This window comes from Nanorana parkeri, unplaced genomic scaffold, assembly GCF_000935625.1.
Source record: "Nanorana parkeri isolate BGI_ZX_2015 unplaced genomic scaffold, ASM93562v1 scaffold1791, whole genome shotgun sequence".
In the NCBI taxonomy this organism is placed as follows: Eukaryota; Metazoa; Chordata; class Amphibia; order Anura; family Dicroglossidae; genus Nanorana; species Nanorana parkeri.
Genome location: NW_017308059.1, coordinates 140,433 through 165,641, shown reverse-complemented (window position 1 = coordinate 165,641; position 25,209 = coordinate 140,433). Strand labels below are relative to the sequence as shown.

The following is a 25,209-nucleotide window of genomic DNA, read 5'->3' as shown; positions in this document are numbered from 1 at the left end:
TGTAAGGCGGCCGCCTTACTTGCCTTGCGGTAGCGCCGGGCCTGTTTGGGCGAGTACCAAATACTAGTATCGGTATTGGTGCATCCCTACTAAACACCTTTGGGATGAATTGGAATGCCAATCGTGAGCCAGGTCTTCCCGTTCAACAATCATTCCTGACCTTGTTGTAATTGCCGGTCACAGTATCACAAAACATGAGCAGAAGGGTTCTTTGTGTGAAAGTCATTGCATGATAAGTTTCTTCAGAGCCTGTTTCACATCTTGGTTCCTTAGGCTGTAAATAAAAGCATTCAGCATAGGTGTGATGATGATGTAAGCCATGCTGACAATGCGATCATACTTGGAGGAGTAGTTTGATGGTGGGCGCAAGTAAATGAAGATGCTGCTGCCATAGAACAGACAAATGACCGTGAGATGAGAAGAGCAGGAGGAAAAGGTTTTGCTTCGGCTGCTTCTGCTCTTCATCTTCAGTATAGCTCTTGCAATGAGCACATAGGAGTTGAGTATGAAAAGAAATGGAATGGTAGCAATCATGTAACCTTCGCTGTATATAACAAGCTCAACTAGCATTGTACTGGAGCAAGACAGCTTGATGAGGGGTGCCACATCACATAGGAAGTGAGGGATCAGTCTGTCCTCACAGTAGGTTAGTTGTGATATACTATAGGTGTACAACAATGATTGTAGAGATCCTGCCACCCAGCAACTACCATTCAGTATGAACATAACCTTATCATTCATTAACAATATGTAGCGTAAGGGGAAACAAACGGCCAAATATCGATCAAACGCCATGACTGACAGAAGGAAAGTCTCAGTGGTGCCCAGAAACACAAAGAAGTACATCTGCAGGAAACAGCCATGGAACGAGATGGAGGCTCCTCTATGAAGAATGCCGGATAGGAGCTTGGGAACTGACACTGTAGAGAAAGAGATGTCCACTGCTGACAGGTTCCCCAAGAAAAAGTACATAGGTGTGTGCAACTGTGGAGAAAAATTAATAGAAGTTATTAAAAGTAAGTTACCAGTCCATGTGAGGACGTATATGATCAGAATGGTGGCGAAGAGAGCAGCTTGGTTGTAGTGAAGGTCTGAGAAGCACAGAAGAATAAAGCCGGAGGTTAGATTGACTTTTTCCATCAAAAATGATCAAAAATGTTCTTCACGCCGATGTAGACGCTGATACCAAATTCTCCTAATCCACTTGTACACTTATTTCTATCTTCTTACACCGTTCCTAAAAACAGACATGAGAAATAACATTTTAAATGTTTTTAACGCATTAAACCCTTAATAAAATCTACCTAGATAGCCAGAAGCATTCCCCTCCTCTTCCAGAACAGTGTCTTTGAGGCTGATCTATAACACCTTCGTCCAGCGTATAGCTGAGCAAATGCAGTTTGCAGTGAATTACTGCCACTAGATGTATTCGGGAGCACTACAAACATCATGCGTTCAGCTATATGTTGGGTATGTTGTGTAAACATGTTAAAATGCGTCTTACGCCATGATACTAAAGGGAACTTATGAAGAAAAAGAAAAGAAACCATTTCTTAACCCAAAAGTGAGGCCTTCCCAGGCTCTGATGTCTCATAGATTGCCTGGGGAGTGTTGATGCCCAATTTGCTCCTAAATGTAACCAGCTCTAAGCTTCTGTGGTCACTGGCAGCGGCCTGGCTCCCCCCACACTTCATCCTTACTAAAAACTAGTGTCTACACTCATCACATCACATGAGGCTTAAGGTTGCAAGCCAGTATCAGTGACCACAGAAGTTGTCTAGTGGTTGCATTATAGAAGTTACCGGAGGTACTCACACTTTGATGAGATTGGTGGTTTACTCTTGTTTTAGGGCCACAGATTTTACCTCTAAGTGTTCAGCTTTCCACCATTTATTTTTTACAGGTCCTTAAAAGAGAACTATGGGGTAAGTGTTTTTCCCCATAGTTCTCTTAAGGGTCACAGGAGGACATATACTAGCGTCCTCCCGTGACCCAAAGTTCAGTATACCGCGAGCTATAGCTTGCGGTATACTGAGACCGCCACAGCCGGGACGGATCCCGACATTACTTTTGAGATCCACCCAGCTGCATGAGTGACAGCTGGCTCTGCCTATTTAGAGGCAAAGCCAGCTGTACCTGCCCCCTCCCCCGTCCGTTCCCGCCAGTCAGCGCTGGAGGATCGGAGCAGGGAGGGGAGGGGGATCCCTGCAGCGAGCCGTGACTGACAGTCACTGCTCTCTGCAGGGAGATGATCGAGAAGTGAGCGAGTGACGGTATGTGTTCGCTCACTTTCCGATCTATTGAGCCGACTTGTGACAGTTTCATTGTCAGGCGTCGGCTCCAACAATGAGGATGAGTGATTTTCACTCACTTCATAGTTCTCCTTTAATTTCCTAAAGTCACCATATCACATTCTCATCTCAAATTCAATACATTTTTAGACTTTCCAAATAGTCTTTGATGTGAACTGGTGCCCAGAACTGTTCTGCATGCTGAAGATTAGAATGTACTAATGGGAGTATGTACTTGGGAGCAAAATCATTCAACCTTATTGAGTCTCTGTATCTATTATTACAAGTCCTCCTGTATATATTGAGTGCACCAGTATGTATTGTAACATTGATCCACACAGAACCCCATTTACCATGCAGTTGCCCACCACCCACAGCACCTATGTCTTATTATAATTTAGGGAGAGCTGCAAGGGCTGCATTCCATTACATAGCTCCCCATCTTATATTCCGTTTACCGCCTTTTTTCAGTTTACACAGTCAGCAAAAATAAAAAATCAATCCTGCTTCTTTAATCATACAGTATGTATGTGCCCCACTATGAATCCCTACAACATGAAGGCCAAAATATTTAATCATGTTTAATTGCTTTGAGACAAGTACCATATTTACTGTGCCCCAGGCTACTAGCACTATGCCAGCTAGTAGAAAAACCTCTAAATATGATAAATATTGGATTATAATTAAATTATCTTAACTCTTTGAGGACTCGTGGATGCAAAATATGTGATGCAGGTGCATTATACTCATTTGGTTTGTTTAATTGTTTTTGGTGTGTCATTAATAAGACACTGTGGTGCAATAATACTACAATGACATTCTTCATCAGCACAATTATGTATCATATGGAGCTAACGAGAGTGAAAGAAATTTGATAAAATTGCTTTTCCTTTGTCTACACAAATTTTGTTTAAAAATGTTCTCTGGCTATTCTTTTGATTTTCTAATAGTTAATGAGGCCAAATTGATGATTGTTTTCAACCATAGTGACAAAAAAAATTGAAGCAGGGTGGAAAGTTTTGTTTTGCAATGTTCTAACAGGGAATGCGGTTCTTGTTGGGAAAACTCCATCCATTTCTTAAACATTTTGAACAGCATTTGTCATGTTTCTGATGGCATTATGAAATGCTCTGGCCTTATTTTTCGTATGATCATTCCTATGAAAATCAACCAGTGCACCAAGCACTTTACACTTGGACTCTGGGCAAGCAGTGAAACTGCAAAAGGATTTTTGTTTCTGTCCAACCAGTCCAGAGATTTTTATAGCGTGCCAAATAGTAGAGCCCAAACTGCAATACAGCTCGGTCACCTCCAGGCCTACAGCCTGTGATTGGATGATGGCACAATGTACTGTCCCTCTCCCAGTTTGAGTGCACAGCTCCCAACAGTCACACTTTTTAAGGGACTGTCACTCTTTTGGAACCAAATCCCACTGTCCATTTTTTTCTTCTCATTTGTCTGTCATTTAGTTCCGATGTGCCGACCACTTTATAAAATAGATGTTACATAGGAAAAGTGTTTTACTACACCAAACCATTTATCCACCCCAAATCAAATTATTGGGGTTATTATTCTGGAAAAAAAAGTATAAAGGAAAAATGAGATGATGATGATGATGATGATGAGAATAAGCCTTAGTCAGTTTATGATTCACCTAATGGGGGTGCTTTTCCCTATGCTCTTTGTGCTTTAAAGGAGAACTATGAGGGGGTGCTTTTCACTCACCTCCTAGTTCTAGCCCGCCTGTTAACATGAGACTGTCACCGGTCGGCTCAGTAGATCGGGAGGTGAGCGAACATATACCGGTGATCGCTCACCTCTCGATCCTGTCACGGCTCTCTGCCATGACAGGGGAGGGGCTGGATTCCCCTCTCCCCGCTCCAATCTGCTAGCGCTGACTGGCGGAACCGACGCGGGAGGGGGCGGGTACAGCTGGCTCTGCCTCTAGATAGGCAGAGCCAGCTGTCACTCACGCAGCTGGGTGGATCTCGACATCAATGTCCGGATCCGCTCCGGCTGCGGCGTCTCAGTATACCGTGAGCTGTAGCTCGCGGTATACTGAGCCTAGGGTGACGGGAGGAGGCTAGTTTGTGTCCTCCCGTTACCCTAAGGAGAACTATGGGGAAAAACACTGACCCCCATAGTTTCCCAACACTTTAATGTGTTTCTGAATTTAGCATGATGGAGATCTAAATGGTGACAGTGCAAAGCGAGTATGGAGGGGAAGTCAATGCAGCTAGAAGATCATAGCTATAACTGTATGTAGTGCGGACTACTACAGTGATTGTCTGTTGCTCAGTAACCCTCCACATATCAGATATGGATACTTACACGGAGCCAAACTCAGCAATATGGGTTTCCGTAAAAGATCATTCTCCTGAAGTTCCACTTTAAGCCGTAAAAATCTCCCTTTTATTTTAATATTGTTTTGCAAATCATATAGAAGTTTGTTTTTTTTGCAAACCAAATAAATATTTCACATTTTTTTTATGTGACACTAAAATAATTAAAGAAGAAGAAATTGATAAAAACAAAATATATTTTTAAAAAATGGTCAAATATTAATGTTTGAAAAAATAGAAGTTTAAAAAAAGAAAATCAGCAGAAAAATAACAGCTAAGAGGAAGAAGGAATTAATTAGGGCCGATTGTGGTTATCTAAGAGTTAATAAAGGTTTACATATGTATAAGTTTCTCATTTATTCAGGTCATAGTGTAGTTAGTGGTAGCTACTTATAGCTTAGTAGGGATTTGAGTGTTACCATCCTGCCAGCAGACAAGAGGAGATGGCCCGTGGTCATGAATACATCTGATTACCATTCTGAGGTCACCACTCTCCTCACTGATGCCAACACCTATGAGTCACCAAAGGGGAACCCCACTAGATGGTAAAAGAAAAAGGTGATACACTGTTTACAACAGCTGGCGAAGGTAAAAGCCTTGGATTGGGTCTAGTATCACAGTCCCTATCCCAGGGAAGCTACACCACACCTGCAAAGACTCCCTGAGATACACAAGCAAGGTTCCCCTCTAAGACCAATTGTCAGCAGCATCAACTCTGTCACATATAACATTGCTAAGTATCGGAATACTGTGCTATGACCCTTAGCTGGCAACATTACTTTTTTTGGTTTATTTTAAAGAAAACTCTTGCTAGAAAAAAGTCAGCTTTCTTATGGATGGACCAACAGCAAGAAAACTCAAAAGAGGGCAGAGAGTGAGGTGAATTCCTTGAAGCCAGCAATCAAACTTGTTGCTGACACTTAGTTGTCCTAAAAAGGACTTTAAGGTTAAGAAAATGGGGGGGCATAAGACAATGTACCCCATCAGTGCAATTCACATAAATTAAGCACAGTTTGGTAACTGACCCTAATATCTCCTTATGTAGAGTGTCAGTTGTCCCGATCCACTACCTACCACAGCCCATGCACACTGACACTATAGCTTCTCTCAGCCCACTGCTTGTACAATGAGGGATGGATTAGAAAGCTCTACCCTATTATTGGCGGCTTTGATGATGCTTCTAGGATTATTGGCTATGCATTGACTCTGGTTTGGTACCCTAGGTGGGTGTCGACAGTTGCAAAATTGATCTTTGGGTGAATCCAAATCCTATCCCTATTGGTCTTCAGAATTAGGCCTTACAGGTTTTATGTTTGGTCTCACGTTTGTTACCATTTGAAAAAAAAAAAATGTGTAATTGGTTTCTGACAATATTTACCAACATTTGCAGCCTTCGGCACTTTGAATTTGGTTCATTTAAAGTGGGTTTTATATTGAACCATTTTTTACATTTAAAATTTGGACAAAACATTCCTGTGATCGCTGATTGGGTGAAGCTCTGCACTCTGCAACAGATCCGGCAGACCATCACTGGGCTTCCATAGACATGCCATCATAGTGATAATAACGGGCAGCACAGTGGCTTGGTGGTTAGCACTTCTGTCTTGCTGCACTGGTGGACCCAGTCAGGACACTATCTGCAAGGCATGTTCTCCCTGTGCTTGTGTGGGTTTCCTCCGGGTCCTCTGGTTTCCACCCACACTCCAAAGACATGCTGGGAGGTTAATTGGCTCCTGTCTATATTGGCCCTGTGTTTACAATATGGACTTTAGATTGTAAGCTCCTGGTGGGCAGGGACTGTTGAGTAGTATGTAATGGGCTGCATAAATTGTTGGCCGTATATAAATATAACATTCCCATAGACACACTCCTAAACCTTGTGGACGCCTTCCCTGAAGAGTTGAGGCTGTTGTAGCGACAGAGGGCGGGCCAACTCAATATTGAACTTTACGGACTAAGACTGGGATGCCATTAAAGTTCATGTGCGTGTAAAGACGTCCCAATACTTTTGGCAATATAGTGTATAAATGTAACTACTAAGTATCATAGTTTTCTTTTCCTATAATTAAAATATAAAAGCTGTAAACAGTATTGACAGAAGCAGAAACATTATGTGGACCAAAACAAAGAGTAAAAGTCTGTGAAGGTTCTCATTCATCCAGGTCACCATATATCTGTAAAACATAAGTCAAGGCAACTGGACTTACTGTATTTTTCTTGAAGACGTTTCACTGGACATCCAACCAGCTTTCTTGATCCAGAATTACTTCACCATATTTATTCCCAGATCATTTATTGCACGAGTCATTCTGAAGTGAGAAAGCCGGTTGGATGTCCAGTGAAACGTCTTCAAGAAAAATACAGCAAGTCCAGTTGCCTTGACTTATTTTTTACAGATAAAGAGTAAAAGTGTTTCAGGGAGAAGTATTATTAGTGCTATACTATGAATATATATTTAAAGGAGAACTATGAGGTGAGTGATTTTTTAGTCCCCTCATAGTTCTAGCCGATCTGTGACAATGAGACTGTCACAGGTCGGCTCAGTAGATCGTGAGGTGAGCGAACACATACCGGCGTTCACTCACCTCTCGATCCTGTCACGGCTCTGGGACTAGATCCCGGCACAATTGTCGGGATCCGCTTCAGCTGCGGCGTCTCAGTATACCGCGAGCAGCTGCTCGCGGTATACTGCAGCGTCTCAGTATACCACGAGCTACAGTTCGCGGTATACTGAGCCTAGGGTGACGGGAGGACGCTGGTTTCTGTCCTCCCGTTACCTTAAGGAGAACTATGGGGAAAAAACTTAACCCCATAGTTCTCCTTTAAGGCATCCTTGTAGTATCAGTTTGGTGAAGGCCCTTTTTTGTTCCACCATGATTGTCTCCTGTGTACAATGCCAGCTCCATAAAGACACGGTTTGATGAGTGTGGTGTAGAGGAACTCGAGTGTCCTGCACAGAGCCCTGAACTCAACCCTACTAAACACCTTTGGAATGAATTGCAATGCCAATTGTGAGTCAGGTCTTCTCATCCAACATCGATTCTTGACCTATCAAATGTTTTTTAATAAGATGTATTATATTGCATTGAGACGTTACATTGTAACTTTTGTTTGTAAATGTTGAAACAAGTTGTTTTTATCCATGGGTTGCTGTTGCTTGATTGGTTATTGAATTGTGTTTTGAAATTAGATAACCTGAAGCCACTTGTCTTTTATTGGACATGTAGTAAAATATAAGCGTCGTCCTTGAGTGGAGTTGTTAGCCTTATGACTAAGCGATGTTGCACGACACAGGTCAAGATTCTTCTTCAGCCATAATGTGCCCATCTCAGGAAAGTCCCCTGGTGCTCCATCCTGATTGTGGACTGTTTTTTCACATACAGCAAAATTACGTTCCCATACACCCCATGATCTGCCAATTAAATGCTCATTTGGCCAAGATACCGGTGTTAAGTCTCCCTCATTATCAACTGGTAGTGTCCAGCTCCATTCACTAACAGGGCTATTCACAAAAGGGTGAAGAGTATGGAGGAGGCAGGAGAAGTGAACAATCTAGGACAGCATTGCTGAACTGGAAAGTGAGCTGAATTGGATATTTTTTCCAAATCAGCTATTTTGGCCCCTAGATTGTTCACTTCTCCGGCCTTCTCCAAACTCTTCACCCTTTGTTGAATAACCTTGTCAGTTATGGACTGTACTATGTACATGGAAAGTCTACATACTTTTCCACCTAAGCTGTCCCTGCACTGCACAGCTATGTCACTAGAAATATGTTTAACTCCTTCAATGTCTTACTCTGTGCCCAATCCCACGGCAAAGCTAATATGTGGAGCAGCACCAACAACTATAGAAAATACATATCCATAATTTCCTATTAGGTCAGTCATCTAACTGCTGAGCTTACACTGAGAGAGCCATCAGTAAAAGGTGTGACCTTAGGGTGCGTGCAATTGGGTAGAAGGAGCTCAGAGGGACCTGCAAAGTAAGACACTGTCAAGCCAAAGTTCACCTCCTGGGTCTTAGGGGAAAAAAGGCACATAGTTATTCAGCCTTTACCTGGTCTCCAACACTGTCTGTGAGAGGGCACCACAGGCTACTGCCAATGCACAATGACAGATTACTTTGTTTCTTCCTTACTTTGCCTGCATTGAAAACCTGACCATGCAAACATTCCTCAAAGCATATCCAGATGTGGATCATTTGCATTGTTTACAATTAGGTAAATTTTTTTATATAAATTCTTTATTTATTTACATTTCTTGTATACAAAAAAGAAACAGTTTCCCAAAGGGACATCCAGATATGCAGTACATACTTAGCATCAATAACGCTAAATTAACCTCAGTTCTGGACGAGGGGTGGGAACAATACAGGGAAAACATACAGTCAAACAAAGAGAGAAGTATGTGCCGGGATCCAGATCAAACCCGTGGCACAGGGGTGAAGATGCGAGACTTCCAGCGTCAGTCTCCAGTGTGCTAGGATTCGGGGCAATACCCGGCTTGGGGGTGGGGCACCCAAGGCCCTCAGGAGGGTCGGGGTCACGACACTCTGGTAGAGGTTTGCAATAAAGTGGGGGTGTAGAGGGGGAGAGGGAGTTAAAAGTGTGGGTGGGGCAAAAAAGAGACAATTAGGGGTACGGGTGTAACTACTGAGCTGGCTTACCAGCAATTCGGACCGCCTCCGACCCAAAGGGAGCAGCAATGGAGCTCCCGGGATCGGGGCCGAGCCGATATCCTATGTGGGAAAAGTGAAAGGCTATGGCTAGCAAGCAGAGAGGCACTTTTCGAATACAATTAGGTTAATTTTGATCTCACTCACTTACTTGTCAAATCTGTGTTTATTAATTATCAAATAAAGTAACAAATAATATTTCTGAAGCAATGAAAGAGTATAATAACATAGTGTGATATTTGTGGAATTTAACACATAGGGCAAGCACTTAAGTACCAGTCTTGAAACCGTTTTCACAAAAAAAGGACAGTCTTTTATTTATTTTGTAACAGAAAGATGGCTTTCTTCAGCAGTACAACAAAGTATGCGTGTACTTCCATAAACATATCACCTCACCATTCCCAGGTTGTCCCATTCAGTCACAGTGTCCCCGGCCCAGGACTTCACTGTTTTCTTCAACACAAACTCTTCAGAAATACTCTGTACTATTCAGCAGCTTTCAGCAGCTTTTGATATCAACACACTCCTCTTGTGTGCCTGGCTCTCCAAACCTTCCAGCTTCCTAGGCTGTTCCTTGTGTGCCTCCAACATACACCATACCTGGCTTGGCTGTTGTGTGCCTGCAGCTCACACCGCCACCTGGCTCCCCTCTGACTTCTGGGTGGAGTGTTCCTGACTCCTGAACACCTCTGTTCCTCTTCCCAGCTGGAGCCAGAAAGCCAGCACCCTTTCTATAAGGACTGTGCACAGGTGTGCAATTAGTAGGTGCTGGCTCCTACTAAACCACGGACCCAGGAATAGAGATTTCATCCCTCCCAATTCTCTTTGAAATCTCCCAGTTCCAGGATCTCATGTCAAATCCAGAAAACCTGGAAACAACTGCAAATCCAGTTCTTTCCCAGCAAAAGAATTTGTTTCCTGGAACCGCTCAGCACCTCTGGCTGAGGGTCCCGGGTGACTACAACCCCCAGTTCTACCGTGGGATTGCCACACAATTCCACAATATTTACAAAGGATCTTGTGAAAATTGACAATCACGAATATATACCAAGTATAGATAATCTAAGGATAATAACAAGTGCATAAAGAGAATGTAAATCACATCTTATCTGAACCTAGATATTGTTGGGTAACAGGAATCTGAAGGAGGGTAGGCTCCTATAGGATAATTTTTGTAAGAAAAACTTTAGACAGCAGTAGTAGCACATCATAGTCACACGTAAATAAAAGAAAAAGAAGGGGATTAAAGTGAAGAGTAGTATGTTTGCCAATTGAGAGAAGGAAAGAAAAGGAGAAAGGAGCAAGAGAAGGTAAAAGAGTAAGTGAGACGGAATGGGGATCCAAAGAAAAGAAAGACCTGGAACAAGTATCGATATAATAGAAAGGAGGGGATAGGAGAAGGGAATATGTAGATAACAGAATGGGAAACTGAAAGAGAGGTCTCTACCCAATCCCATCACCATTTCCAAGGAGCCAAAGAAGGCGGGTTTAGGAATTGGAGAAATGTGGGCTTTGAGGATTTGGGACGGGAAAGGGGTGCCAGGCAAATTGAATTAAAGACTTTAGTGAAAAGGGGGAACAGGAGTCCCGATAGTTCTTGAACAATTTTGGGTTGAAACTGTCTTTTACCTAGAGGCCTTGATTTGATGACCATCCACAACTCATCCTCTGTAAATGGTAATTGCAGAGATTGACAGGTTGCAGTATCCAATGTAGGAAGGCGAGTGTCTCAAATATAAGACTGGACTTTTTGAGAATATAGAGTGTCATCAGTGTTGGAAGAATCAGGGCTAGGAATGTTATACAGATGAGAATAATAATCTCAAAAGATGTCCAAAATGTAGATAGGGTGATGACTCAAGGAGTGATCTCTTGTTTGAATAACTGGAACTTAGGTAGGTGCCCTAGCTAAAGGCCTACTACACTTGTCTCCATACTCATAGTAGCTGTGAAAAACTTTGTCTGCATAATTATGGTATGATTGGGCATGGAGTACCAGTACCTCTGGGCTAATGTGGTCCTACATTGGAGTTCAAGGGCATGTAAATGATCTAAAGTGAATGATTTGGGAACATCCTTTCCTGTTGAAAGTCCCATGCATAACTGACTTTAAGGCTTCCCATTGAATAGGCAAAGGAATAGGGTCCAGAGAGTGGTCTGCAAGAAAGTACTGAATAGCGTCCGCCACAACATGATGGCCAACTGGGTCGTCCATACACGAGTTCCTAAGGCGCCAGGTCCACTCACTGGGTCAGGGGATAGGGGGTTCAAGAGACAATCTCACCGGGGAATGGTCCAACCAGACCATGGTTTCTATGAGCCATTATAGGTTCCATCCGAGGGCATGGTGACTCACAAATAAATAGCCCGAGCGTCTATAGGACTGATGGACAGATGAGAAAAAGGTGTCGTTTCGAGACCTGGGATTCAAATGTCGCCATACATCAATTCAGTAAAGTTTAAACAAAGCTTTTTTAAGAGCTTTCAATTTTTTGAAGGCGACAGTAGACCATCAAATAGATGAATCCAAGACAGGGTCTATAGTCAAGTTAAAATATCCCGGCAAGGATTAGAGTGCCAAATGCAAAATCTTTTAGCAGAGATATAAGTGCGGTTGTGCTCTGATTCACATTGGGTAAGTATACATTAGCTACAGTGAAGGCCTGCCCTCATATAGAACATTTCACAAAAGTGTACCTCTCGTTAGGGTCCACCTTGGCCTCCAAGACCTGGAAGGGTAGAGAATTGTGCACCACAATGGACACACACCGGACTTCCAACCTGGAGTCGTACTATGGTACCAGCGAGAATAGTGGCGATTATGGCAGGAAGGAGTATGGTGCGTTTGAAAATGGGTTTCCAGAAACCCACTCTCATTTTGTGCATGGCATTAAGTATCTGAGCACGCCTTGACTGACCATTTAACCCCTTAACATTATAGGAACACAAGGTTAGGGTCCAAGAAAGTGGTTGGGCACATGCCATTTTGGAGGGGGCGAGAAGGGTAGAGAGGGGGGGAGGGCTTTAGAAGAGTAAGGGTAAAGAGAACTGATACTAGGAGAAGAGGGGGAAAAGCAAACAAAGAAGAAATAAACAAAATACATATAGAGAGTATATACACGAGTATAGAGAAAACTGAGAAACAGACTTCTCAAAGAGTCAGCCACTAATCTGACTCAAACACTTGTTCTAATAAAACCAGTCCCAGGTGGGGACACGTGCCCTATAGGTGGGTATCGCACGGGGAGGTTGTGTAGTCAATTATGGTTAGAGAACATTGGTTTTAAAGATGTTTTGGGAAATAAATTTGTAGTTTGTGAGGCATTGTCTGGAAAAGAGATGTTATGGTGCAAGTGGTAGCTCTGAGGTGTCTATTCCAGAACACATTGCTATGGGAGAGCTTTAGTTGTTAGAAGTATAGTTGGAAAATATGAGATGTAGATGGTCCAGCATAATGTTATGGAAGAAGTTTGAATGGGCAGATCACTTTGGCCTGGGATTACAGAGGACATGTTGGGAGATAATTGACAATGTGTAATGGATACAAATCCCCCTCAGTATCAGAGAACAAGAGCAGATAGTTTATTAGCTTAGCTGGAAGAAAAGCATTGCATGATGAGTTTCTTTGCACCCTGTTTCACATCTTGGTTCCTTAGACTGTAAATAAAAGCATTCAGCATTGGAGTAATAATGGTATAAGCCATGCTAACAATGCGGTCATACTGGGAGGAGTAACTTGATGAAGGACGGATGTAAATGAAACTTACTGTGCCGTAGAACAAGCAAATGACCATGAGATGAGAGGAACAGAAAGAAAAGGCTTTGCTTCGACTATTACTGTTCTTCATTTTCACTATAGCCAAAGCAATAAGCATATAGGAAATGAGTATCAAAAGGAAAGGAAGAACAATGGGCACAGAACCGTCAGTGTATATTAGGAGCTCAGCAAGTGTTGTACTGGAGCAGGACAGCTTGATGAGTGATGTCACGTCACAGAAAAAGTGGTGGATTAGTCTGTCATCACAGTATTTTATTTGTGACAGAATATAAGTGTGCAATAATGAATGCACAGATGAGGCCACCCAGCAACTAATGTTCAGCATGACCATAACCTTACCATTCATTAATGATATGTAGCGTAAAGGGATACAAACAGCCAAATATCGATCAAAGGCCATGACTGACAAAAGAAAACTCTCATTGGTGCCCAGAAACACAAAGAAATACACCTGCAGGAAACAGCCAAGGAAGGAAATGGAGGTTCCTCTATAAAGAATGCAGGACAGATGAGATGTCCACCACTGACAGGTTCCCCAAGAAAAAGTACATAGAGGTGTGCAACTGTGGAGAAAGTGTAATAGAACTTATCAAAACTACATTTGCAGTCCATGTGAGTCCATATATGACCAGAATGGTGGAGAAGACAGCTGCATGGTTGTATTGAAGGTCTACAAAGGCCAGAAGAATAAAAGCGGAGGTTAGATTAACTGTCTCCATCCCATAGATTCTAAAATATTATCATCCAGAATCAATTTCTTTGGAAAATGTATCCACATGTCACTCCTGTTGCAGTACGGTGTCTTTGTACCTTATGCAGTGACAATAAAGTGAACGTGTGGCTCAGAAACATACAGTAAGCTTCAAGTCAATCCTAACGGAAGACACTTCCAAGCTCTGGTATCCAGCAGAGTGTCTGCGTACACCTGACTCTCAAGTTGCTCTGTAAGGTGACCAGCGTTCAGCTTCCATGGTAAATTTTTTCTTTCTTGATATTAATATATTTTAACTTTTTAGGATCTCTTATTCTTTAAAGCTTGAACTCTAGGAAGCGAAAGACACAGTTGAAATACATATGTGCTAAATATGTAGGTGCTATTTTCACAGTATTTCACAATATAATTCTCTCAGGATATACTAGCCATTATGGTACTTGATTTTATGAGTACATTGTATTTAGCTGTTATTACCCTACTTTTGAAAAATAAATATGGACTGCTTCTATGAAGTGAAGACAGTTCTTGAAAAAGACTCTGATGATTAACTATATGCTGCTTACAGGTGAAACTCGAATAATTAGAATATCGTGCAAAGTTCATTTATTTCACTAAGGCAACTTAAAAGGTGAAACTAATATATGAGAGAGACTCATTACATGCAAAGCAAGATAGTTCAAGCCGTGATTTGTCATAATTGTGATGATTATGGCTTACAGCTCATGAAAACCCCAAGAACCCCAAATCCACAACCTCAAAAAAGTAGATTATTACATGCAATCAATAAAACAAGGATTGTACATAGAACAATATCGGACCTCTGAAAAGTACCAGCATGCATATGTACTCAGTACTTGGTTTGGGCCCCTTTTGCAGCACTTACTGCAATTACTTTTGCATGATATTCTAATTATTCGAGTTTCACCTGTATATGGCAACTAATGGAGCTCAAGCAGCAAGTGCTGCCCTCCACTCTGATACACCCATGATACACCCAAATTAATTAACCTGATGCGAGATAAAAAAACCACCTTTGTCGAGTGGAAAAGATCACGCCCTTCTGAGGAAGCCCCGTGCTGGGGGGAAACGCGCCAAGTGTTAGCGTGATCTAAGCCTCCCTCATGGCTCACATTATATGTGTTTGGATGGCGTAATGGAGCTTTACAGGGCGAACAGAGAAAACTGATACTTATTGCATTTACTCAAGAGCTGTAACCATATCAGCGGTCTGGACATCAAGTGTCACTGATCTAAGGAATGAGTTAATATTTATCTATTCTGACCAGTACGTCCATACGGACACTGGACACTTCAGAAACAATCTGTGTCTGAGACGACACTGAGGGTCCCTCCGCACTCCTTACAACGCTCACAGCCTATATAAAAAGTGGTGCTCGCAGTGATGACCACGAACGGCGCCGTGCAAACACAGGATAGAGGAAAGCAATCACCAGCACTCAGTATTATCAATGAATATGTCCATTTATTGGACACATAGTCACAATAAAGAAAGCCAACGTTTCGGGGCCACGCAGGGTCCCTTCATCAGGGAAACATAGTCACAAAAAAAGAAAGCCAACTTTTCGGGGCCACGCAGGGTCCCTTCATCAGGGACACATAGTCACAAAAATAAAAAGCCAACATTTCGGGGACACGCAGGGTCCCTTCATCAGGGCCCTGATGAAGGGACCCTGCGTGGCCCTGAAACGTTGGCTTTCTTTATTGTGACTATGTGTCCAATAAATGGACATATTCATTAATAATACTGAGTGCTGGTGATTCCTGTCCTCTATTTAAACAAGGACACATCACTGACCATCAACTATGTGATGTGGACTGAGCCATTGTAGGGAAGCTTAGTAGGTTTTAAAATTTTAAATGTTTGTATTGTGTGGTTTGCTCTATTTTTCTAATTAAATATATTTTTCTGATAAAACTACTATGTTGATATTATAATTATTAGCTATTCAGCTCCATTGTGGGATCTCCCTGTGCTGAAGGGAATTTATCTTTATAAAAGGTCATCATTATTACTACGACGGCTTTTGTTGTTTGTTCTTTTTTCTGACTATTCACTACTCTTTCCAGCACTTGCTTGCTGTGGAAGAAGTTGGGGGCTAGGATATACGCTAAGGCTCTATGATCTGAGATGCTGAAAACAACTGGTGAGATGCAGAGGACAAAGCAATTAGATGGGAAACAGGAAAACAAATGTTCATTTTAAGCCCTGATGCCGGCTCTTCCCTGACAACTTCTCTCCACAGCTCTAGTAACTAATAATGCACTGAAAGGTAGCAGCTCTCCTGCTACCTGTCCTTGATTTAGACATATTCTATGTTTGTAAGATCATTGACAGTAGGGGGGGAGTTGCCGGGGGTGGGGGGCTTCATCTCAATTTTGCTATGAGCCCCATGACCTGTAGTTACTTCTCTGCCTCTCTATATGGTATCACTGTTCTACTATGTAACTCGTTTGTGTACATATGACCAGCTGATAAAACATCTCAGGTTGGGCATGGAGACACGTTGGTACATACCGGATACTGAATGAGACATTATTACTAGCTGACTGAGGCTCTGTACACATGTAATCATCCAATAATTCTGTGAGTGTTCCCTGCTGTTTTAACCTGTGCAAACTGATGGCTCTATAAAAATCCTCTATAATAATAATAATTTCAGGTTGGGGCTTCCATAAATAATTGTCAACATTTTTCTTTAATAATTTTATACATTTCCACCCTCTTGGCAAACCACTAGTGCCATTCTGCCAGTCATTTCTAGGAAGTTAAAATCTCTCCCGATTCCCCCATTTTTTTAATGTTATCCCTGTGTCACTTACCAGACCATGAAGGAACAAAGAAATCTACCAGACAAAGGCAGCTCTCTATATATAATGTAAGCCGTCCTTGTATTCAGGGAACTGCGTGTCACCTGCGAATATTGCTTCACCTAATTAATTGTGTTTTTAGAATTCTCTGGTGTGTTTGCTCCGATGTTTACCGAGGAGGATTGTAGTAAATACTAAAAATAATAATATATTGCAGAATTATTAGGGATCTGTTCACCATTCTTTCTCTATCGTTACCCGTTAATATGGGTAAAAGATGTTAGCAACCCTCCCCACCCCCAATCTGGAACACATAAAAACAAACAAGGATATACAGTATATAGATAGATCAATAGATCTTTATGCTTGAGTAGCATATACAGTGTCAAAGTCACTATGTCAAATTAACTAACATTAACCCTAAGTAAAGTCTAATTACTACATACAGGTAGCCCTCAAATTACACTACACTTAGGTTCAGGATGGAATGATTGCAAACAGAAACCAAGGTAAATTGAAACCCCTGTATATAATGTAAGTTATCGGGAAATGAGGGAGTTATGTTCCAGGCCTCTCTCTAAAACTACAAGTGACATAACACATTATATTTACAGCTTTGAAATGAATGTTAGAAATGCTAAACAGTATCATAGCCAGAAGAGAGAGAGAGAGAGAGGGAGAGAGAGAGAGAGAGAGAGAGAGAGGGATAGAGAGACAGCCAGGAGAGACGGCCAGGAGAGAGAACGAGGAGAGACAGCCAAGAGAGAGAGAGCGAGGAGAGATAGCCACTGAAGAACCTCCTCTGTATCTCCAAGGGTACCCCTGTGCCCCTAGCATAGTTCTATGTGCCTCCATATCTCCAAGTGCACACCTGTGCTCCTCCATATCTCCAAGTGCACCCCTAAGCTCCTCCATATCTCCAAGTGTACCCCTGTGCTTCTCTATAGCTCCAAGTGTATCCCTGTGCTCCTACATGTCTCCAATTGTACCCCTGTGCTCCTCCATAGCTCCAAGTGTGCCTCCTGTGCTCCTCTGTATCTCTAAGTGTACCCCTATGCTCCTTCATATCTCCAAGTTTACCCCATGCTCCTCCATATATCCAAGTGTACCTCCTGTGCTCCTGTGTATGCCCAAGTGTATTCCTGTGCTTCTTCATATTGTCAGGTGTGCTGCTGTGTATGTCCAAGGGTACCCCTATGCTTTTCTGTAGCTCCAATTTCTCTAGGATATCGCTATGTGCCTGTGTATAGCTCCTTGTGTATCCCTGTGCCACCAGCGCATCTCCATATGTGCACCACCATACCAACAAGTGTCTGTCTGTGTGCATTTGTAGTTGTCCACAGTGTTTTGATTGCGCAGAGCCCCTACTTAAGCCACAATCCTTCACCTGTGCCCCGATCTAGCCGCCAGAGACTCTGCACAGTACTGTTAGTACTTTAGGCAATTGCAGTTGTATAGAGGTCCCCTCACATTTCCTTCTGCAGCTGAGGTCTCCGGAGGAAGGATAAGCTAGATGACACTGATTCTGCTGTTGTTTCAATGGCAGTCACGTGACCGGTTGAAAAGGGCGCTATTTTGAAACAGCGAAAACGTTACCAGTCAGGGAATAAAACCATTGAAGGCATTGAATCCGAATGAAAGCCAGGCAACTAAGATTTTCAAAAAGACATCAACTTTGGCATCCCATACATTTCTCTTGTGATGTAAGTCTTTTACGATAGTTGTGCTGAATGGTTTAGGCCCCTTTCTAACGGTCTGATCAGGAATGGATCTGTGTATGGATCCCCTCCTGATCAGAGCAGTACAGAGCGGATGTGAAATCAGTGTCCATCCATTTTTTTCCTCCATGAGATGGAAGAAAAAGAAGTGAAATTACTGCTGATTGATCTATGGGCAATCATAAGTAGACGGACATGTGTCCATTTTCATCACATTACTCCCAATCTGACACGTTCAGGTCCGGCAAATCATATCTCTGATCCTTTTGTTTTTGCTGGACCTGGCCAGGGTCGGGGATAACCGGGTGTAAATGAAAGCCCATCTATGTACACATGGCTGCCCATAGACTAACATTGGGCATCTGGTTGGGTCCGCTTTATAAACTGACAGAGACTGCCCATGTGAAAGGGGCCTTACATGGTCTTCCGTAGGATTTGCATGCAATCAAAGAAAATTACTCAGTGTCAGGAAGACATCTGTAATGTAATGTATTGTCCTTTCCATAGAGCTCACAAATTTCATTTCTGGTCTGTTAGTCTCGGCAGAGCTAGAGGGATACATTACTCAACATAAATAAAGTTGAGAACACCCGTTATACATAACTGACTGCAAGGCCAAGTAACCCTCACTTCCCACCTAAATAACATACTGAACACAGTAATTTCAACAAATATGTAAAGTAATAACATTTTATTGGAAGGTTGAATGGCCACAGCGATATAAACATTTTAACATAAATAGCAGAACATACTATGTAGCCTGAACAAAATGCTTCGGTCCCTGACGAGTGCCAAAAAAACACCATTCACCGCTTACGGGGAGTGTACCATGACCCATTGTTTACTGTACCAGCCACCGGCCGCCCATATCCTGGCCTGAGTGGATACGCCCACCAACAGTTGCCCAAGTTCTTACTGGCTACCAAGCTATAGAGCCCAGTAGCCCCACCATTGGCACTTCCCTACTACTCCGCCCCTTTGCACTTTGCGGAGAGCCAGTTCTTCGTCGTCGATGTATGGCACCGCCAGGGACCCGCCCAATGGACGACCAACCTAGAAGAAAATTAAATCAGACATATTTCCCAAAACACAAACTCCACCTTAAACGCAGAACAGAAATACCCATTACCCTAACTAGAAAAATTGTATCCCTCCTCCCCCAGTTCCACACTTGCGGAAACTAACTCTTATGAAACATAAAAAACAAAAACAACAAGCTAAAATACTAACGGGGAGGGTGGGTGGGACTGATTTCTTTTCTCTCCCACCTAAAATGGTTCCCTACCTCACACTGTACAGTAAGATGGCCCCCTAACTCCACCCCCCAAGCTAAGCCCACCTATCACTATGCTAGCTGTCCCTCCCTCCCACCTTTTCAAACCCCAACCGACAAAACACCCTTCCTTCCAATACTTACCTAACTCCTCCTTGTTCAGGTCTGACCTGCCTCAGTCATGTCCCTCCCTCCGCCTATTGCTCCACAGGGAACTTTCTGGAAGGACAGGATATAAAGCAGTGGTTCTCAACATGTGTAACCTCAGTACCCACATTTGTCCTCGGTCATTAGGTCGTGACCCAAGTCACACTGCAATGGAACGCACGGCATGAGGGTACCAGGCATTTCGGTGCCGGCTTACAAACTGTGGGCGTGAGGTGTGTTTGGGGTACCATTCAAGTGAATGGCAACGCAACACACCTCCCACACCAGAATGCATGATAGGTGCAATTGCATATTACAGTGTGTTAACACAATGCGATTACCGTACTGTACTAGTGTGAACGGGTCCTCAAAAACACACATACACAACCACAGACAAATTCTCACACACTCACAGACATTCTCACACACACACATTCTCACACACACACACACACACTCACACACATACACACTCCACTTCTTTTTAAGGTCCACCCAGTCTCCCTACCTTGCAAGAACTGGAGTCTCTCCAGGCCAGGCACCTCTACAGGTGTACTCCACAGGGCATTGTAAGCAATGCAGGTATGGATGGAGCTCCCTTGTGACCATGCCCCCAGCCCACTCCACCTCAAGCTGACAGTCGAGCAGCATGTTTTGAATGGCTGCTTGGTGCAAGAGCTGACAGTACTGCACTAGGGGGAGGCTGAAGAGCCTCTCACCTAAAATAGTGGAAGGCTTGCAGCGACCCACTGAACACAGGTACAAATGTCCAAAGACCTGTAGCACACCTTACCGGAATTCCCATAGGCAAAAAATGGGTGCTCGCAGTGACTGAAAGTTTGTTATGAAGAGATGTCACCAGCACACCAGCATGACAAACACGTCAATATTCAATGAATCTTCGTTTTTATTTTTCAGAAGTCACTCAAAGTAGGATCAAACGTTTTAGGGGCCGCGCAGGGTCCCCTTCATCAGGCTTAAAGTGAACTATAAGCCTGATGAAGGGGACCCTGCGCGGCCCCGAAAGCGCTTGATTCTACTTTGAGTGACTTCTGAAAAATAAAAACGAAGATTCACTGAATACAGGGTCGCCACCCACTTTTGGGTCACATCCCACCAGTTGAGAACCAAGGATATAGAGGATCTAGTAGAGCCAACAATCTTGCTCCGGGGTTGGAAACATGGCAGACATAGCTGGAGGTATCAGAATCGCATGTATAGTCTAACAGAGAAAATAGATTACATCACACCCTAAATCAACAATTGACATTATGACATAACATTATACATTGAGGTGTGACAATGCCTCCTGGTGCTCACCACTTTATGCCAGAACGGTAGACCTCCTGTTTAGGTGGTAAGCCTCATATGTCACTTCTTCAAGAAGTTATGAAAGGCAAAGTTTGGCTATCTAAGATGTCAGTTGTGGAGGATATTGTGATGGCAGAAGTTGGTGAAAGATGTTTCAGTCTGAGTAGCCTGAGTGTTCATTGTGTAGTCAATTATGGTTAGAGAACTTTGGTTGGAGAGATGTTTTGGGAAATAAATTTGTAGTTTATGAGGCACTGTTGTGGAAATTTTATTAGGATGGGTTTTTAGTATATTATATATGTGAATATTGTCATCATGTCTCTCAGTGTCCGGTTTGCTGGGCTATGCTCTATGAAGCGTGGCCAGGATTAATCAGCACTGAGTGTAAACCATTAGAGGGGATATCTTCCTGTGGATGGGGAGAAGCGACCGTTGTGCGCAGAGATCTCCGCCGGCGAATGGTCCATGTGCTATGCGCTGGACTGTTGTCCGGGGCAGATTAATGTGCATTGCGGAGCTGTGTCCTCTTCGCAAGTGTATGGAAGTGATTTGTTCGCTTGGCGTGGATGCATTGGCTTTGAGAACACAGTATCATTTGGATACATATCTGCCTTTATGAAGGAACATAAGCTCGTGTCTTTTTGGTGCGTCTGATCAACGCACTGTAAATCATATGGCGTTGTCCTTGCAGATAAACTCACATTCACAGGAATTGTACTATAATCCTATTAGGCATTGCTCATTGAGCAAAGCTGGATAGAATTCGCACCAATGGTAACGGCGGAAATATATGCGCTGGTCTGGTCAGAGCGGCGTCCACTATCAGTGATTCCTTTGTGTAGTGTTTTGGCGAGAACTCCGTTGCACATGGTTTAACTAGTGTGCATGGCGTTCTCATGCACTAGCAGCTGAGAGCTGTGCACATTGCTACTGCTCATGCACGAGCATATACTCCCCTTTGTATTGTTTATTCAAATGTATACATGTGTCTCATTGGCTGACTCTGTGTTATGTTAATGTATTGAGGAATTGATTGGCTGTTGGGGCCAGCACTTCCTCCCTTTGTGTGCTATAAATAAACGGATCTCAATCCACTAGGGAGGACTATATACCGAGGATCCAACGTGACAACAGTGAGTGTCTGTTTTTACTTGGTACAGCCGAGCGCGCTCGATGATACTATACAAAAAGAGCTGAGAACTGTGCTTTTTAGCGCAGCGGATTTCTATGCGCAGGAGCGTATATTAATTTCCAGAACAGCACTTGTCTGGAAAAGAGATGTTATGGTCCAGATGGTAGCTCTGAGGTGTCCGTTCCAGAACAAATTACTATGGGAGAGCTTGGGTTGTTGAGTAGATCCTTCCCTTGTTTTCTCTACAGACTTGCTGCACAAGTATAGTTGGAAAATATGAGATGTAGATGGTCCAGCATAAGGTTATGGAAGAAGTTTAAATGGACAGATCATTTTGGTCTTGGATTACAGAAGACATTTTATATATGTAACAAGGAATGCTAAATTCAACATACTACTCAATAAAATAAACTTGCTGAATGATAATTGACAATGTGTAATGGATACAAATCCCCCTCAGTATCAGAGAACAAGAGCAGATAGTTTATTAGCTTAGCTGGAAGAAAAGCATTGCATGATGAGTTTCTTTGCACCCTGTTTCACATCTTGGTTCCTTAGACTGTAAATAAAAGCATTCAGCATAGGACTAATAATGGTGTAAGCCAAGCTAACAATGCGGTCATACTGGGAGGAGTAACTCGATGAAGGACGGATGTAAATGAAACTTACAGTGCCATAGAACAAGCAAATGACCATGAGATGAGAGGAACAGGAAGAAAAGACTTTGCTTCGACTATTGACGTTCTTCATTTTCGCTATAGCCAAAGCAATAAGCATATAGGAAATGAGTATCAAAAGGAAAGGAAGAACATTAAGCACAGAACCTTCTGTGTACATTAGGAGCTCAGCTACCGTTGTACTTGAGCTGGACAGCTTGATGAGTGATGTCACATCACAGAAAAAGTGGTGGATTAGTCTGTCATCGCAGTATTTTAATTGTGACAGAATATAAGTGTGCAATAATGATTGCAAAGATGAGGCCACCCAGCAAGTAATGCTCAGCATGACCATAACCTTACCATTCATTAACGATATGTAGCGTAAAGGGATACAAACAGCCAAATATCGATCAAAGGCCATGACTGACAAAAGAAAATTCTCATTGGTGCCCAGAAACACAAAGAAATACACCTGCAGGAAACAGCCAAGGAAGGAAATGGAGGTTCCTCTATTAAGAATGCAGGACAGTAACTTGGGAACCGTCACTGTAGAGAAAGAGATGTCCACCACTGACAGGTTCCCCAAGAAAAAGTACATAGGTATGTGCAACTGTGGAGAAAGTTTAATAGAACTCAGTAAAAGTACATTTGCAGTCCATGTGAGTTTATATATGACCAGAATGGTGGAGAAGAAAGCAGTATGGTTGTATTGAAGGTCTACAAAGGCCAGAAGAATAAAACCGGAGGTTAGATTTACTGTCTCCATCTCATAGATTCTAAAATATTATCATCCAGAATCAATTCTCTGTGAAATGTATCCACATTTCACTCCTGTTGCAGTACGGTGTCTTTGTACCTGATGCAGTGACAATAAAGTGAACTTGTGGCCCAGAAACATGAAGTAAGCTTCAAGTCAATCCTAACGGAAGACACTTCCAAGCTCTGGTATCCAGCAGAGTGTCTGCGTACACCTGACTCTCAAGTTGCTCTGTAAGGTGACCAGCGTTCAGCTTCTATGGTAAATTCTTACTTTCTTGATATTAATTTTTACGATGTCTTATTCTTTTTATGATGTCTTTTTAACATCTTTTTACGATGTCTTATTCTTTTAAGCTTGAACTCTAGGAAGCGAAACACACAATTGAAACACGTACTATATGTGTTAAATATGTAGGTGCTGTTTTCACAGTATACATTGGCATAATAGCTATAGCAATCCAAATAACTGCAATGGGGCCTGGGGTTGGAAGGAAGCCCCACTAGGGTGGTTATTGAGGTAATTTAAACATAAGAAAAATGTAGGGATCAGCACTAAACAGAGACACCACCCCTAAATACAATCGTAAATACCAAAAAGAAATAAACGGGGCTTTGTAGGTGACTCATAAACAATGCAAGGAAATGCAGTTAGACATAATGTCACATGACTCATTCTTGTATAGTAAAATTCATATTTAATAACATAATTCCATGATTAGCAAAAAGTGGCATATAAAAAACATACCACACATCTAAAAGCAGCATTGTTTATGAGTCACCTACAAAGCCCCGTTTATTTCTTTTTGGTATTTGTAATTTAAACATAATAAAACTGTGACAACACATACTGTATCTATGAGTGTATTTTTAAAGGTTGCAGAGGTTGGTGCTAATATTGACCATGTACCCCCTGTGACATTCCATTTGCAGAAGAGGTTATGTTATGTCAGATGTGCAGAAGGGGACTTCTCGGTGATTGCCCCTAGTCACAGATCTCTCTTTGCAGGCTGTGAAGGAGAATTTGTTTACCTGTCTTAGCACAGTAAAGCCTTCTTGGAACAAAAAATATTCACATATCTCATTCTATAGCAAATCCCAAAAATAAGATAAGGATCTATAATATTAGGTTATACTGCCTGGTTCTGGCTGATGGAACAGAAAGCAATGATTTGCATGGCTCTGCTGACTGTCCTGAAATGAGAAATACTCCTTTTATTTTTGGCATGTGTGATGGAATGGGACCTGTGAATACCAAGGCTTTAAAGGAGGCTTTTCTGTGCTATGCACTTATTCTGGTTTTTTTTTTTTATTCCTTTGGTCCTTCCTCACCATAACCTGTATAGTTATACTGTTTTTTTAACATCTTAGTGATGTAGATTTATTGGTCATCCCAGCCAGCACCGAAACTAGCCCTGTATGCCTGTCTTCCTCAGGCTTTAAAAATCCCAGAGTGTCAAAGCTGGAAGCTGTTTGTAGTTCTGCAATTAAAGCCCTCACAGTTTAATTCAGTTTGTATGAGGGCTATACTGTACAATCACTATGTTCAGAAGTACTAACAATGATCTTATGCTGCAACATATT

General features: G+C 42.4%; 1 protein-coding gene across 1 annotated transcript; it reads right to left on the bottom strand.

Moving 5' to 3' along the window:
- Nucleotides 1–222: 222 nt before the first annotated feature.
- Nucleotides 223–22,960, bottom strand: LOC108799705 (olfactory receptor 1468-like). The gene is made up of 2 exons (XM_018571602.1): nt 22,880–22,960; nt 223–984 (listed from the first exon to the last, which is right to left on the bottom strand). The coding sequence occupies exons 1-2, from the start codon at nt 22,958–22,960 to the stop codon at nt 223–225; spliced, it is 843 nt and encodes a 280-aa protein (XP_018427104.1).
- Between the last annotated feature and the right edge of the window lie 2,249 nt (nt 22,961–25,209).